Raw genomic sequence first — 13402 nt, 5'->3', positions numbered from 1 at the left:
TAATCCACCTAAGCAGCCTTCCCACCCCCATCCAACAATGCTCCTTGCCTTCAGTGCAGCCCCTCCCCCAGCAAGGGCCTTTTGTCCCATGTGGCAGGGGCACCCGCTGTGCCTGGCCATGCTCCTGGCCTAGCTCCAGCCCATTCCCCTCCCAGCAACACACCTGGGCCCTGCAGAGACATATCAAGGTCACTTTACCTTTCCCACGTAGAGCGGTTCCGTGCCCGTGTACTCCTCAACCACAAAGAACTGATTCCACACCCAGCCGCGCTTCACACGTCCACCTGCCAGCAGCATGCTGTCCCCTGACTGCTCCAGGCCCGGCCCCCCGGCCTCCGTGTGCATGGCCAGGGCCCCCGGCTGCTCCAGACCTGGCCCCCCGGCCTCCGTGTGCATGGCCAGGGCCCCCGGCTGCTCCAGGCCTGGTCCCCCAGCCTCCGTGTGCATGGCCAGGGCCCCCAGCTGCTCCAGGGTGCAGAGCAGCAGAAGTACGGTCCATGAGAAGCCTGGCAGCGCCATCACCACTGTGCACTGGGAGGCTGCATGAAGAGTGGCTTTCAGAGAGGACGCTGACATCCTTTGGGAGCTGACATCACCACTGTGGGGCTCACCAGCCCGGATGGGGCAGCTTCCCCATCCCCACCAAGACCTCGCTCCAGACAGTCAGGCTCCTCAGGGTGTTACATCTGCTCAGGCCCCAGGCTTGCTCTTGACAGCAATAAGCGACTAGCGTCCTCGGCTCCTGGCATCGGGCTGAGCAAGGCGAGAACAGTCAAGCTTTCTGCCTGGAAGAGGCTACAGCCTGGGCCACTTCAGAGACTCCGTGTGGCCAGACGACTAGTGCTTTCCCATCAGCATTTGCGTGCCCCATTCACCAGAGACCCAGGGCTGCGCTGCTCCGTGGCTGGGCTGGTAGCTGCAGTTCCTTGGGAGCCAGGGGTCAAAAGACCATTTATCCCCCCCCACTCTCCCCACATCCCACCCTGGGGATACTTCAGCAAGCAGAGAGGGGGGCTCTGCTGCCTGTGGCAGGGATCTCCTTGGGGGTGCAGAGAAGGCTGCACCTATAGTTTTCAGGAAAGTAGAGCAAGCACCTTTGCATTGAGTTTCATGAGAGATCTTAACAGGAGCAGCCTGTTATGGCCGAGACGGGCGCTCACCCACTCCAGAAACAGGCCCTGTGCTATCAGGCTACAGATCCAGTTGTGGCAGGCCCTGGTGCAGGGCTGCTCAGGCTGAGGACATTTGTATTCTCCATCTTCACAGCAGTTGCACTCAAGTTTCTAGAGGAGAACCCTTCGCCAAGCTGCTGCTGGTCACCTCCATCCTCTGCCAGTTCACTCTGGTGAGCACAGGGCAACTGACAACGTCTCTGGGAACCTGAAAGAGGCCGAGATGTTAGTGACAACCCCTGGGCTGAGCACTGCACTCCCTGCTCTGAGTGCCACCCCTCGCCTGGCTGCCCCTTATGCTCCCTTCATCTCCTGTGCTTGCTGCCTGGCTCTTTTCCTCCCCTGCTTTCTCTCCCTCTTCGTGGTGCTGCTGCCCCCTCCCCTGGTGCCACGTGTGGGAGCCTGGCATTGCAGGAGCTGCTAGAGCCAGGGACATTGGGAAGAGGAGGAGGAGGGTGGCAGAGCTGTGGCGCTTTCATCTCTATGGAAATTCCTGTATTTAGCAGGGATCCGGAGAACAGCAACAGCTCAAACCAGTAAGGCGGCAGCTGCACAGCGCACCTCCCCCTCACGCTGCTTCTGGGATCCAAGTGAGAACGAGTACAGCTACTCAGGGTGATCAGATGGCGTCGGGAGGGCCCCACAGGCAAACTCTCCCAGCAGCGGCTGTTGGTCCAGGGCTGAGGGGCACAGGTTTTCCGTGACACCCTGTGTATGCAGCTCAGCACCCTAATGAGTGCGTGCTTTGGACAACACCGTCCTGAGCCAGGACTGGAGCTCGGGGAGATAGGCTCCCTAATTATGGGCTCTGCCTATTAGCCTCTCAAGCCCCTCTCACCAGCCTCACCCTTTGATATTCTCAGACTGGGAAGGAGCTGCCAGCCCCGAATTTGGGTCTGTGGGAGCCAGAGCAACCTTCACTGAGCTCCAGATCAACAGTGGTTGAGGAGAGGAGTCCAGAGAATACTCAATACGAACTTCCCAGCCGGGTCTGACCTTGTCCCAGACACAGACAGACAAGCCTGGGCAGGAGATTTGTGACCTGCCACCAGGATAGAAACATGCTCTGTATAACAGGGACCAGTTCAGACAGTTTGCGATAAGCCTCGCCGTGCCATGGGTGGATGGACAGGTACCTTCCTGTCCCCTAGAGACAACAAAGGGGCAGGGCAGGGGGCATCCTGGACCTTGTCCCTTACGAATCAGACCAAGATCTCCCTAGACTACAGGAGTCACACAGCTGCCTGAAGAAGGGCTCCTCAAAGCCCACCCACTGCCAGATGCTACAAAGCCAAGTTTGGCGGCAGCTGACAAGTCTCTCGCATGCACCCAGCTCCCTGCCCCCCTGGGCCAGGATCACGGGTCCGACTGGCTTGATGCACACAGCACGCCAGCTCGCTCCAGCATTGCTTTGGTATTTTCCTGCCCCCTTACACCACAGCACGCAGGGCGTTCACGTAGCAGAGACACTGAGCATCTCTCAGTTCCTGATTCCTACGCAGCACACAGGAGTCATGCACACGCCAGCACGCTCACACACAGGCCTGCTACAGCATATACACATATGCCCTGTATAACATGCACAGGGGCCAGTGCACTCTCACCCACACACACACTGCACTGTGGGCACCTGATGTTCTGAGGAACACAGGGTCTCTGGTGCACTTTGAGGAGTCAGGAATTATTGTTCAGCCTCATTAATGCTTCCTTCCCAAATGCATCACCAAGAGGTCCCACCGCCTGGGCCTATTCCTCAGCAGACAGGCAGGACCGGCGCTAGAGTTTTTCGCACCTTATGCGCACGGCCATTTCGCCGCCCTGTGCGCCGCTCCCACGGCGCCGGTGGAACTGCCGCAGCCATTTCTGCAGAGGGTCCGTTGGTCCGCGGCTCCGGTGGAGCTGCCGCAGCCATGCCTGCGGGAGGTCCACCGGAGCCGCGTGGGACCAGCAGACCGTCTGCAGGCATGCCTGCGGCAGGTCCACCGGAGCCGCAGACCAACGGACCCTCTGCAGGCACGACTGTGGCAGGTCCACCAGAGCCGCCTGCTGCCCCCGCCGGCAAAATGCCGCCCCCCGAAAATCCTGGCACCCTAGGCAATTGCCTAGTTCGCCTCAATGGAAGCGCCAGCCCTGCAGACAAGACTGTAGCAAGGCCTCTTGTCACTGAGAAATCTCCCCTCTCACTGCACGTGCTAGTGGATACTCACTAGTAAATGCAAAGAATGATCACCCATGCACTAGGCCTGAGAGGGCAAGAGCGAAGGGCATGCCCCAGCCATCCTGGCTCACTCATTCGTAGTATGTGACAGAGGGTCTTGGAGTCACTTGTGCCAATTAGGCAGGTTTCCCTGCAATTAAACAATATGAAAGACGTTTTAAAGCAGGAAACTGTTTCTAGGAGGCAGGGAGGGATGAGTGAGTAGAACTGCTGGAGGGTGAAGGGCTGAGAATGTCAGCCACCAGCCCACAATCACTTGGGCTGAACCCTCTGTCAGCCAATCTGACTGCACCCTCCGTCGCTTGGCATCAGAAGCACTATTGTGCTAGGTCAGTGGGATGCATCTAGCCCCATCTCCAGATGGCCAAAGCCAGCTGCTCCCGGGGACCAAAAAGCCCTGTAACGAATAATAATGGCACACACAAAACCACACATAAAACATGCGTGTGCTATGGTGTGCACATAAACATCCACGACAATGGCCAGTGTAATACAGTTATGCCTGACTGGAAAGTCTCTGCTATTGCGGAGCTTTCATCTCCAGTTCAGACCACTCTAATCCAGCCCTGCTGGGCAATGACCAGGGCTGACAAATCTCACTAAGTCCAGGGTTTTACAGACTCTGCAAACCTGTCTGAGCGCCTGAATTTTCCTTCCTGCCAACACACTCCTCCCAGCAGCGATCCAGCTAAAACAGATTTTCAAGCTAGAGGTCGGCCTCAGCTCTGCCCTGGGGAGAGAAGAGCCCCAAGGCCAAGGGTGGGGCCTTTCCATGGGAATCTCAACCCATCCCTGTTCTATTCTCTCCTCAGACCAACACGAACCAAAGAATGTTCCAGCCCCACTGAAAAGGTTCAAACCCACCATGCTGAAGTGGACTGGAGCTTCAGGAAGTTGGTCCCCTAGCACTGGCCAGAAATGGCTCCCATCCCATGGCTGCTCTGGGTGGGTGTGAAATAAGCTAATGGGTCTCAGGCCAGTTGCTAGAAAACACTCACCCCTTGCGCCCCAGAGCCTGTCCTGCTCCTCGGCTCTCAGCCCCAAGGTGGGGCGAAGCTCACTATATTTCCGCCTGTGCTGAGCCTGCCTGGGTACAAGCAAAGGGCATCCATCTCTGGAGCCGTCAGTGCTAAGTTGTTGTTATTACACAACACTTCTGCGCTGCAGCGAGGCCTGTAGCCATAACACAGATGGGCTGCACTCAGGAAATGCAACTGCTAGAATCAGAACTTAACAAAGGGTCCATTCTGGTCATGTCTCCAGGTCTGTCACAATACTAAGTTCACTGTGGGAAGCAACCACCAGAGCTCAGAATTCTCACCCTATGCCCATCACCAGAACCCTGCCCGCACAGCCACGCTCAGGTTCACCAGAAGTCTCCACAGGGAAAACACACAACGCCCCTGGTCTGAGAAACGACTAGAGGTAGCAGAGAAAGGGCATTAGCCAATTTCACCTGACAGTCACATTTGTGTGTTCCTACGGGACACATTTGTGTCCAAGAAACAAGGTATGGCCCTTGCAGCAGGAGCACGCATGGTGTGACAAAGTGGGACTGTTCTTAATGTTTCCTCTGAATACTGTGTGGGGGCTCCGGCTTCCTCTATGCATTTCTTAAGTCTCCAGTTTGCATAAATGGACGACACTCTGTATCCTGGCAACAAATGGCTGGGGCCCTTCCCCCTGCAAGGGAATAGCTAAAGGTGAAGAAAGAGATCAGGTGACCTCCTGGCCTGGGAAAGAGACAAAGGACAGAGGGGCTGGAGGGGGTTTTTCAGTCTGGAGCTGGCTGAGTACGAGGAGTGAGTGCAGACGGGGTGGTCTGCCTTGCTGAACCCCAGAATGGACCCGGCTGAGGGGTCCTGTTCTCTGTACCTACAAGCTCTGTTTTAGACCGTGTTCCTGTCATCTAATAAATCTCTGTGTTACTGGCTGGCTGAGAGTCACGTCTGACTGCGAAGTGGGGGTGCACAACCCTCTGGCTTCCCCAGAACCCCGCCTGAGTGGACCCACTGTGAGAAGCACATGGAGGGGCATATGCTGAATGCTCCAAGGTCAGACCCAGGAGGTGAAGCCATGTGAACTTCTCGCCCTGCAGACAGTCTGCTCCAAGGGAGAGGAGGCTCCCCAGAGTCCTGACTGGCTTTGTGGGGAGCAGTCCAGAGCATCGCCCGGGGACTCTGTGACACATGGCATCCACAGCGGGTTCAGACTGGTGCACGGCCAGGGGCAGAGTGCCACAGAGTGGAGGAAAAGTATCCCATGGTGGGAGACGTGGAAAGGAGGAAAAACACACACCCTCAATTCACTGCTAATTTAATAGGGCTTGACTCCTCCATTTGCTCCGCCCCTCAGGACACTGCCAGTCTGATCCACTTGCAGCCCTTGGCCTTGTGGCCACAGAAATGCAGAGAGCTGGAGGGACATCTGCAGGAGCAGATCTGTGGAAACTGGAGATAAACATACAGAGTGAGGTCACGCCAACTGCTCAGACTTCATTCCACTGTTCTCACCCTTACAGTCACGCATTTGGAGTGTGCTATTCAGAGCTGTCACTAGGCATAAGCAGACTGAACAATTGCTTAGGGCCCTGAGCAGCTCAAGGGGCTCTCACATTTGCTTTTTATTATGTGTTGTGGAGGGAATATTCCTGCTCAGGGTCCCCAGTGGGCTAGCACTGCCTCCGGTGCTACATAAGGGTTGGGCTTGGTTCAATGGTCTGTTATTTGCACATGTCCACCACACCCTCCTCTCCAGCTTATCCCTGCCTCGCAGGCTCCCCCAGCCTGCTTCAGGGGCAGCTGCTTTCTCTTCCTCTCCCCTTCCCGTAGCCTCTTGGTGCTGCATCCAAAACTGCTGTGCCAAGACATGAAGTCCTCTGCTGAGGGCAGGGCCAGGGAGACCCAACACACAAGGGGCAGAGGCGGGCGACAGCATTTATTTCCCAGCGATATTGATGACCTTTCATAACTGACTTGGGGCACTTCTCTCTGCCACACATGAGCTATGGGCCATAAATAAATAACTGATGAGAGCTGCTGCCGCCAGAACCAGCAATCAGTGCAATGCCCCGACAAGACGGCCTATGGGGGCTCACAGGCAGATACACATGCTGGCTGGCTCTAGCTCATGCTCACACACCCCCTGCACCCCTAGTTCAGAATCCAAGTGAAACACCACCTTTGCTGATGTTCCTCAGTCCCAGCTTCCCAATTATCAGCGGGACTTGTGCCCCTCCCTGAGAGGGCTCGCTCGGCTTGTCGGTATGTATTTGACAGAGTCATACTGTACATCATGTTGACAGTGGAAATTACATCCTGAGCTTATGTTTTACACTCTGCCCTGTCAGAACTCACCGCAGCCCAGTGATCAGGACAAATTGAATAGCATCCCGCCCGTGTCAATATTTATTTCACTTTACAAATGCAGCCGATGCAGGAGAAGGGGGGCGGGGGCACAAACACCAGCACACACAAAGGAACAGCCTAACCGCTAATATATTATGCAGCCTGACGAAGCCCTACATAACACGGACATGCGCTCAGGTGCTACAATATGGACAGACATGACTGCAGTCCTCCAGAGACCTGTGCAGGGGCCCAGAGAGAACAGAAATGGTAAGGCTTTGTCTCCAGGCTGCTAGGAAACTGTAAACAGATTCCTGTAGGAATACACACACTCCAAACCCCGATACATGCACACATCTACACACACGCAAATGTCCACACAGACTCTCAACTGCATTCAGACATTCCACACACACCATACACAAAACCTGCGTGCACAGACTTGCAGCCCTACCTGCATACATACACTTGGGGGTAAGTTCTGCAGCTGGGGGTCTCTTCACATCAAACATCCATCTTACAGCTCTCAGAAGTATCACCTGGGGCCTCACTAGCTCCATCTTCCTTGAAAAGCAGGATACGAATGGTCTCTACACACCCACACCCCTTCCTGACAGCTGGAAATCAATTACTAGTGCCCCATTAGGCTGTCAATCGATTACTCTGCTTGGGCTGTTCAGAATCACAGCACCATCTGGCAGGTCAGGCACCCAGAAGGGGTGAGCTTGCACTGGAGAGGGCTCAGGGTAGGAGTGGGCAAACTTCTTGGCCCGAGGGCCACATGGGAATAGAAATTGTATGGAGGGCCACGAATGCTTACAAAATTGGGGTTGGGGTGCAGGAGGAGGTGAGGGCTCTGGTTGGGGTGCGGGCTCCGGAGTGGGGCCAGAAATGAAGAGTTCAGGGTGCAGGAGGGGGCTCTGGGTTGGGGCTGAGGGTAAGAGGTTTGGGGTACAGGATGGTGCTCTGGGCTGGGATTGAGGGGTTTGGAGGGCAGGAGAGGGATCAGGGCTCAAGCAGGGGGTTAGGACACTGGGAGAGGCTCAGGGGTGCAGGCTCCAGGTGGTGCTTACCTCAAGCGACTCTCGAAAGCAACTGCATGTCCCTTCTCTGGTTCCTACACAGAGGCGCGACCAGGCAGCTCTGTACGTTGCCGTGTCTGCAGGCACCATCCCTGTAGCTCCCACTGGCTGCGGTTCCTGTCCAATGGGAGCTGCAGGGGCGGTGCTTGGGGTGGGGCAGCATGCAGAGTGTAGCTCCCTGGCTCCCCTACACGAAGGAGCCAGAGGAGGGCCGTGTCGCTGTTTCCAGGCGCCGTATGGAGCGGCCCCTGACACTGCTCCTCAGCTGGAGCACCAGAGCAGGGCAAGCCCCGAACCCCACTCCCCAGCAGGAGCTCAAGGGCTGGATTAAAATGGCTGGCGGGCCAGTTCCAGCCCACAAGTCGTAGTTTTGCCCACCCCTGGCATAGGGAAACTCCAGGTGTTGGGCGCCAGGGTGTCTTCCTAGCCCTTGCCTACTGGGTGTCCATTTTCATCCTGCAGGTCCCAGGTAGCCGCAGCACTCCCTGTCAGCCTCAACACTGAGCATGGAAGGCATACGGTAGGGGCACAAGAGCAGACAGCAGCCTGGGAGCAAAACGAGCATCTGGAGAGGAGACAGGGGTCAGGGACACAGAGAGATGGAGGCAAGGAATAGAAAAACCCACTCAGCCAGAAGCAGCACTTCCAACTGGCAACAAGCAGTTAGTGCTGCCTACGTCATCCAGGGCCAGATGAAGCCACCCTCGAATGTGCAAGTATGAATGGTAGAGGAAGAGGGATGGGGCCTGTGGTGGGTCCCTGAGGGGAGGACCTGAGTGGACAGGCCAGCCTGTGGGGGACCCAAGAGGCAAGCAGGGCAGAGCAGGCCAGTCCCCAAAAGGGGTGACGCAGGTGCCCTGTAAGCTCCCTTGCCACTAAGCTCTGGGCCTGCCCAGGAAACCACCAGCAAGGGCTTAGCTCAGAGCCTCACCCCTTTGGTGGCCTCAGGGAAGGTCCACTGCCAGGTGACCAGCACTGCCTGGTGCCCAGGTTGGTGCCCCAGCTGCCAGGCTGGGCTCTGTTCCAGACCTCTCCCTCCCTAGCTCAGTGGGAGAGGTGGAGTGCCATGCTCAGAAGTGGGAGGGAATAGCTACCTCCATGGGACACCCAAGGCTGGGGAGTCAAGGCAGGGTGTCGGCAAGCGGAATAGTCCCACTTGCCTCCACTCTGATGTGTGCAATGGAGAGTGACAGAGCAGCAGGTGCACAAGGCGCAGTGGGATGTGGATTTAACCAGAGGCCACAGCTGAGCAGGGGCATGAGCCCACCCCAGATCTGCAGCTTGCCACATGAGGAGAGTCAAAGCCAGGGAACCCCACAGTTCAGAGAAGGGGGGCTCAGAGCGGGTGGGCAGGGGCTGTTTAAATGTTCCCAAATTCCCCACCATCACTCCAGCTCAGACAGTTCCCTGTAGCCTACCACTGCCATGCACCACTGATACATGAGAGAAGATCCAGGGTGGGCAGGCTACTCCTGGCCTTGCCCTGGCTGAGTCCCAGGCCTCAGGAGGCTGATAGTAAAGTAAATGCCTGTTTATTTCAAGAGATGCTTCATTCTGCCCTGTGGCTTCATTCTCTACTCCAGCCAGCCAGATGCTCCCGCTGCTCATCCCACAGTCCAGGGGCACCAGTTGCCTGCCCCAGGCAGTAGGGATTTCGCACCAGGCTTCACTGTGTTCTAATACCCCGCATCTCCCATCATTCCCAGGCAGGGGGCTCCTTCTGCAGCTGGACGCAGGGGCAGCTGACACCTGAGGGTCCTAGTCTCAGAGTGCCCTGTGAGCCCAGCAGCTGCCAGGATGTGTGCCAAAACAGCACAATGCACCCAAGCAAGAATTCTGCGGCTGTCTGCAGTGCCTGTGCATAAGGGGAGCTGGCCCCACGGACTGACATTCACCTGGGGGTGAAGCTCACGCCACGGCTCGTGGGAGCTGCAGTCTGCTCCTCTCCATGCAGCTAACATTGAACAATACCAAACTAGGGGTCCGGGCCGGACCTGCGGTGGGCACACTGGGCTTATTTGGGGAACGGATTGGTCATGATCCTGGAAGGCCCAAAGAAAGGAGCATCAGGATATAGAGAGAGCCCAGGGCCATGCTGCATTGCCCCTGCGGCGCCCCCCACATGGAAATCCGGTGTTGAGTTTAGGTCACACTAGAGAGTCACAATGGTCCTCCTGTCCTGAATCTCGTCACAGCCCACACTGAGCGCTCTTTGGGGCAGGGACTGCCTCTTCCTTAGTGTCTGTGGAGTGTCTAGCTCCCTGCCTCTGGGTACTACCAACAAATAACCATAATGCCCAGGCCTGCCAAGTCTGGAGCCAGGGCCTACCCTGCCTTGCTGGCTGCGTCAGTGCTGAAGCAACGGGGGAACTGCCGAAGCAGTGCTCCCAACCACAGAGGAAACCCGGCTTCTCCTGAACTGTGTTCCTGACAAGTGCATTAGTGCAGGATCAGAGCCCGATATCCTACTTAATACCTCAGCGAGACCACCTGCCTAGCATCTCATCTCCGCCAGTCAGCACAGCCCTGAGAGCTTGGCCTCACACAGATCCCACTGAGATGGGCCAAAAAGCCTGTGATTATTCCACCAACAAATTCCTCTTTCATATTGTCAACAGTGCAGTAAATTACAGTGCCATGTAACTGTCTCCGCTTCTTAAACAAGATTCAATTCCATTTAACTCTCCCCTTCCTGGGGAAAGGAGCAGACTAGCTAGAATTTGTTTCCCGGTGTCTGTTGTATACGGACTGTGTAATCGTGGCAAGGTTGTCAGGAAACTTTATTATGGCACATCACCTCCAAGCACCTCCATTGGATGGGAACCCAGAGTCTTAATTGCTCCAGAATTCAATCTATCTCCTGCCTATTGCGAGACAAGCAGGAGTGACTAACACGCTATTCGTCTCATGTGCTATTGCCTCCAATTCTGGGGCAAGAGTGGGGTGGGAGCAGAGGGGAGAATTTGCTGAATGTAAGATACTATCAGCACCAGGTTAGGGCCACACAGAGTGCAAGAAAATTGTGTGCCAGCTTCCTACACACAGCTCTGGCAATACGCCTCAACTCTGATCTGCGGCACCCCTGCTAGGTCACTTCTTAGCAATAGCTGCTGCCTGTGCAAAACTGTGGGGTCCTTTTGTGCTAAGGAGAAATGTTCACTAGGGACTGGGATGAGGCATGCAGCTCATTCCTATGTGTCCCCTGGGACTGCAGTCTGAAGAGGTGAAAGACCAATAGTGAACACACTGTCTAACCACACTATTTGCCCCCCAGAAGAGCTGCTGCTCCAGAATGCCTGTGTGGTGAACACAACGTTCTCCCTGCTGTATACTCATTGCCTGCTTTTTGCAGACATGCAGCATGGCTGCCTGAGAGGGCCGTTCACATAGGAAGAATGGGTATCCCCAGCACAGAGCATGCACACGTGCTGCACCTTATTATTTCTTTGAGGGCAGGGAGAACATCAGGCCCCTGTCAGTCCTATGTGAGCCAGGGCCCTCCTCTGAAATCAACTGAGTTGCACCATGTCATACCAGGGCTGCATTTGACCCAAAGATTAGCTTTGCAAGTTCTCAGCCCACAGCAAATCACACCAGTGATCTGCTATTTAGGGTTCAGCTCCAACTCCCAGATCACAGACTTTTCTGGGGAAACTAGGCTGAACAAAGCACTAGGAAGTATATGGTACAATATAGAGCAATTGTGGCCCAGGTCTGACTGATGACAACAGCATCCCTCTCCCCACCCTTGGTCTCTCCCTGCTGTGCCAGGTGAGCGCTAGCCACCCAGGACGGTGCTGCAGTTAGGTAGGACCCTCTCTCATGAAATGCATTTGTTCAGCAACCACTCTCTGATTCACAGCATCTTTTGTAGAACCTGAACGTAGTCTAGCGATCAAGCAATAAGAAATGGCTGAAGATATTGATCTGGATAAGAGATAGTGCAGCAGAGTATACAAATTCTGGAGATAAATGGCCAAGAGAACTGCAACCTTTTTTTAAAGGCATATTTAATTTTTTAATTTTACTTACCCAATGAAAGCACTTTTGTATCCAGACTGGCATCCTCCTGAACACTGCTCCCACCTGCAATAACTCTAACGTATCACAGCAAAGCACCAGGTGCCAATGGCTTCCAACAAGAGGAGCACCTCTCAGGATCAGGCTGAGACAGTAGAAGGAAAAGGTAGGAGGTTCCTTATGATCTAGCGAATGCCCGGCCCTGACCCATAGCACACGACACAGGCAGAAGGTATTGATAACAGGAAGTTCCCTCACTAATCTCCCCCTAGCTCCTAATTTAATAACACAGGGACAGAAAACCCATTACACTTTTAGAAGTTTAATCTTTCTAGTCCTTGAAGTAAATCTGTGAGTTTCCTCTTTCTGGTTTCTTGGAATTACTCTCCCAGCAGGGGACATCTGCCTCTGCCTGTCTTCTTAGCTGGACTGGAAAGCAGGGTTCAGGTAAAACTGCTTTTCCAAAAGAACCTTCCAACAACTTGCGCTCAGGCCACCATGACTAGGAATCTATTTTCCTTCTTTGTTTCAAGTTGCCTTAATTTGAAGTTTTAAATATTGTCGCCTTTGATGTTTTCTGGAGAAATTCCAACAAAAAGGGTGCAGTGATTGCTGAGATGGGAGCTCTTGAGCTCTTCAGCCCTTTCAGCAGTTCTCCTTCAGTGCTACCTTCTGCTTTCCAACCACTTTGGGAGGAAGTGCTATTTGTTAAAACCTTCACACAACCACTGGTTAGGAAAAGTATGTTCAAAGTTTAGAGATTTTCTCTTCCAAATCTTTTCTGGTCCAAGTTTCAAAGAAATTTTAATTGCAAAGTAAATCTTAAAGTCTCCCTTAGGGGAGAGGATTTTACAGCCATAACGGTCTCACTTTTCAGTAATTCTTTTTTCCAAATATGGAATTTTCATGCTTTGTCTACGTGGATACAATGCTTTAATTGGCCTTTTAAAATGTAGGTTCTGATGGGAGGTGAAATCATGTGAATTCCTGCAGATATGGATATTTTCATGGTGCCACCTGACCCAGAACTTGGAGAAACTTCCTCCTAATCCCACAGAGCCCATGAGTGACACAAAGGCCTTGCAGTGCCTGGTGCTAAAGGCAGTCAGGAGAATGCCTTGGCTAGCAGCATCACTGTGAATGGTTCCTGGACAGATAAGTCAAGCCCTAGTCCCAGCTGAGTGAATAGGAGCTCTGCCACTGAATTCACAGGTGCCAGGGTTTGGCCCATAGACATTATAGATAGCAAAGATCCACCCACCTGGGTAGGCAACGGCATATCCTCCATCACTCAGGGTTTGTTCAGCCTAGTTTTAGGTCCTTGGTGCCGGGGCTCCCAGTCCTGCCCTGGGACAACTCTGCCACCATCCAAGAGGTCAAACAGTCAGGACAGCTGTTCTGCTATGCAACCTCCATTCTCCCTCTCTCAGTCTCATCACGTTCGGATGGCTCCTTTTCCCCTCGCTGCTCACACAGCACAGTACAGATTTAGCTCTGCTCATCTCCTCGTGTCATCCTCTTCTGGTCCTTAATGATTGTTGCTGCTCTTCTCGGAACTCACTT

General features: G+C 54.4%; 1 protein-coding gene across 4 annotated transcripts in view; it reads right to left on the bottom strand.

Moving 5' to 3' along the window:
* CDH22 (cadherin 22) overlaps nt 1–11975 on the bottom strand; it is a 144482-nt gene extending 132507 nt beyond the window's left edge. The window contains exons 1-4 of one of the 4 annotated variants that reach the window (XM_032795564.2): nt 11852–11975; nt 5689–5840; nt 3380–3520; nt 199–1380 (exon numbers count right to left, since the gene is read on the bottom strand). In XM_032795564.2, the coding sequence (XP_032651455.1) occupies nt 199–576 (378 nt within the window). In that variant the 5' untranslated portion in view covers nt 577–1380; nt 3380–3520; nt 5689–5840; nt 11852–11975. Of the gene's footprint in view, nt 1–198; nt 1381–3379; nt 3521–5688; nt 5841–7191; nt 7303–11851 lie in introns of those variants that run through there. The other 3 variants (XM_032795560.2, XM_032795563.2, XM_032795562.2) reach the window with 3 other exon arrangements.
* Between the last annotated feature and the right edge of the window lie 1427 nt (nt 11976–13402).

Source organism: Chelonoidis abingdonii, chromosome 14, assembly GCF_003597395.2.
Source record: "Chelonoidis abingdonii isolate Lonesome George chromosome 14, CheloAbing_2.0, whole genome shotgun sequence".
NCBI classification, from domain to species: Eukaryota; Metazoa; Chordata; order Testudines; family Testudinidae; genus Chelonoidis; species Chelonoidis abingdonii.
This window is presented reverse-complemented; position numbering and strand designations above follow the sequence as displayed.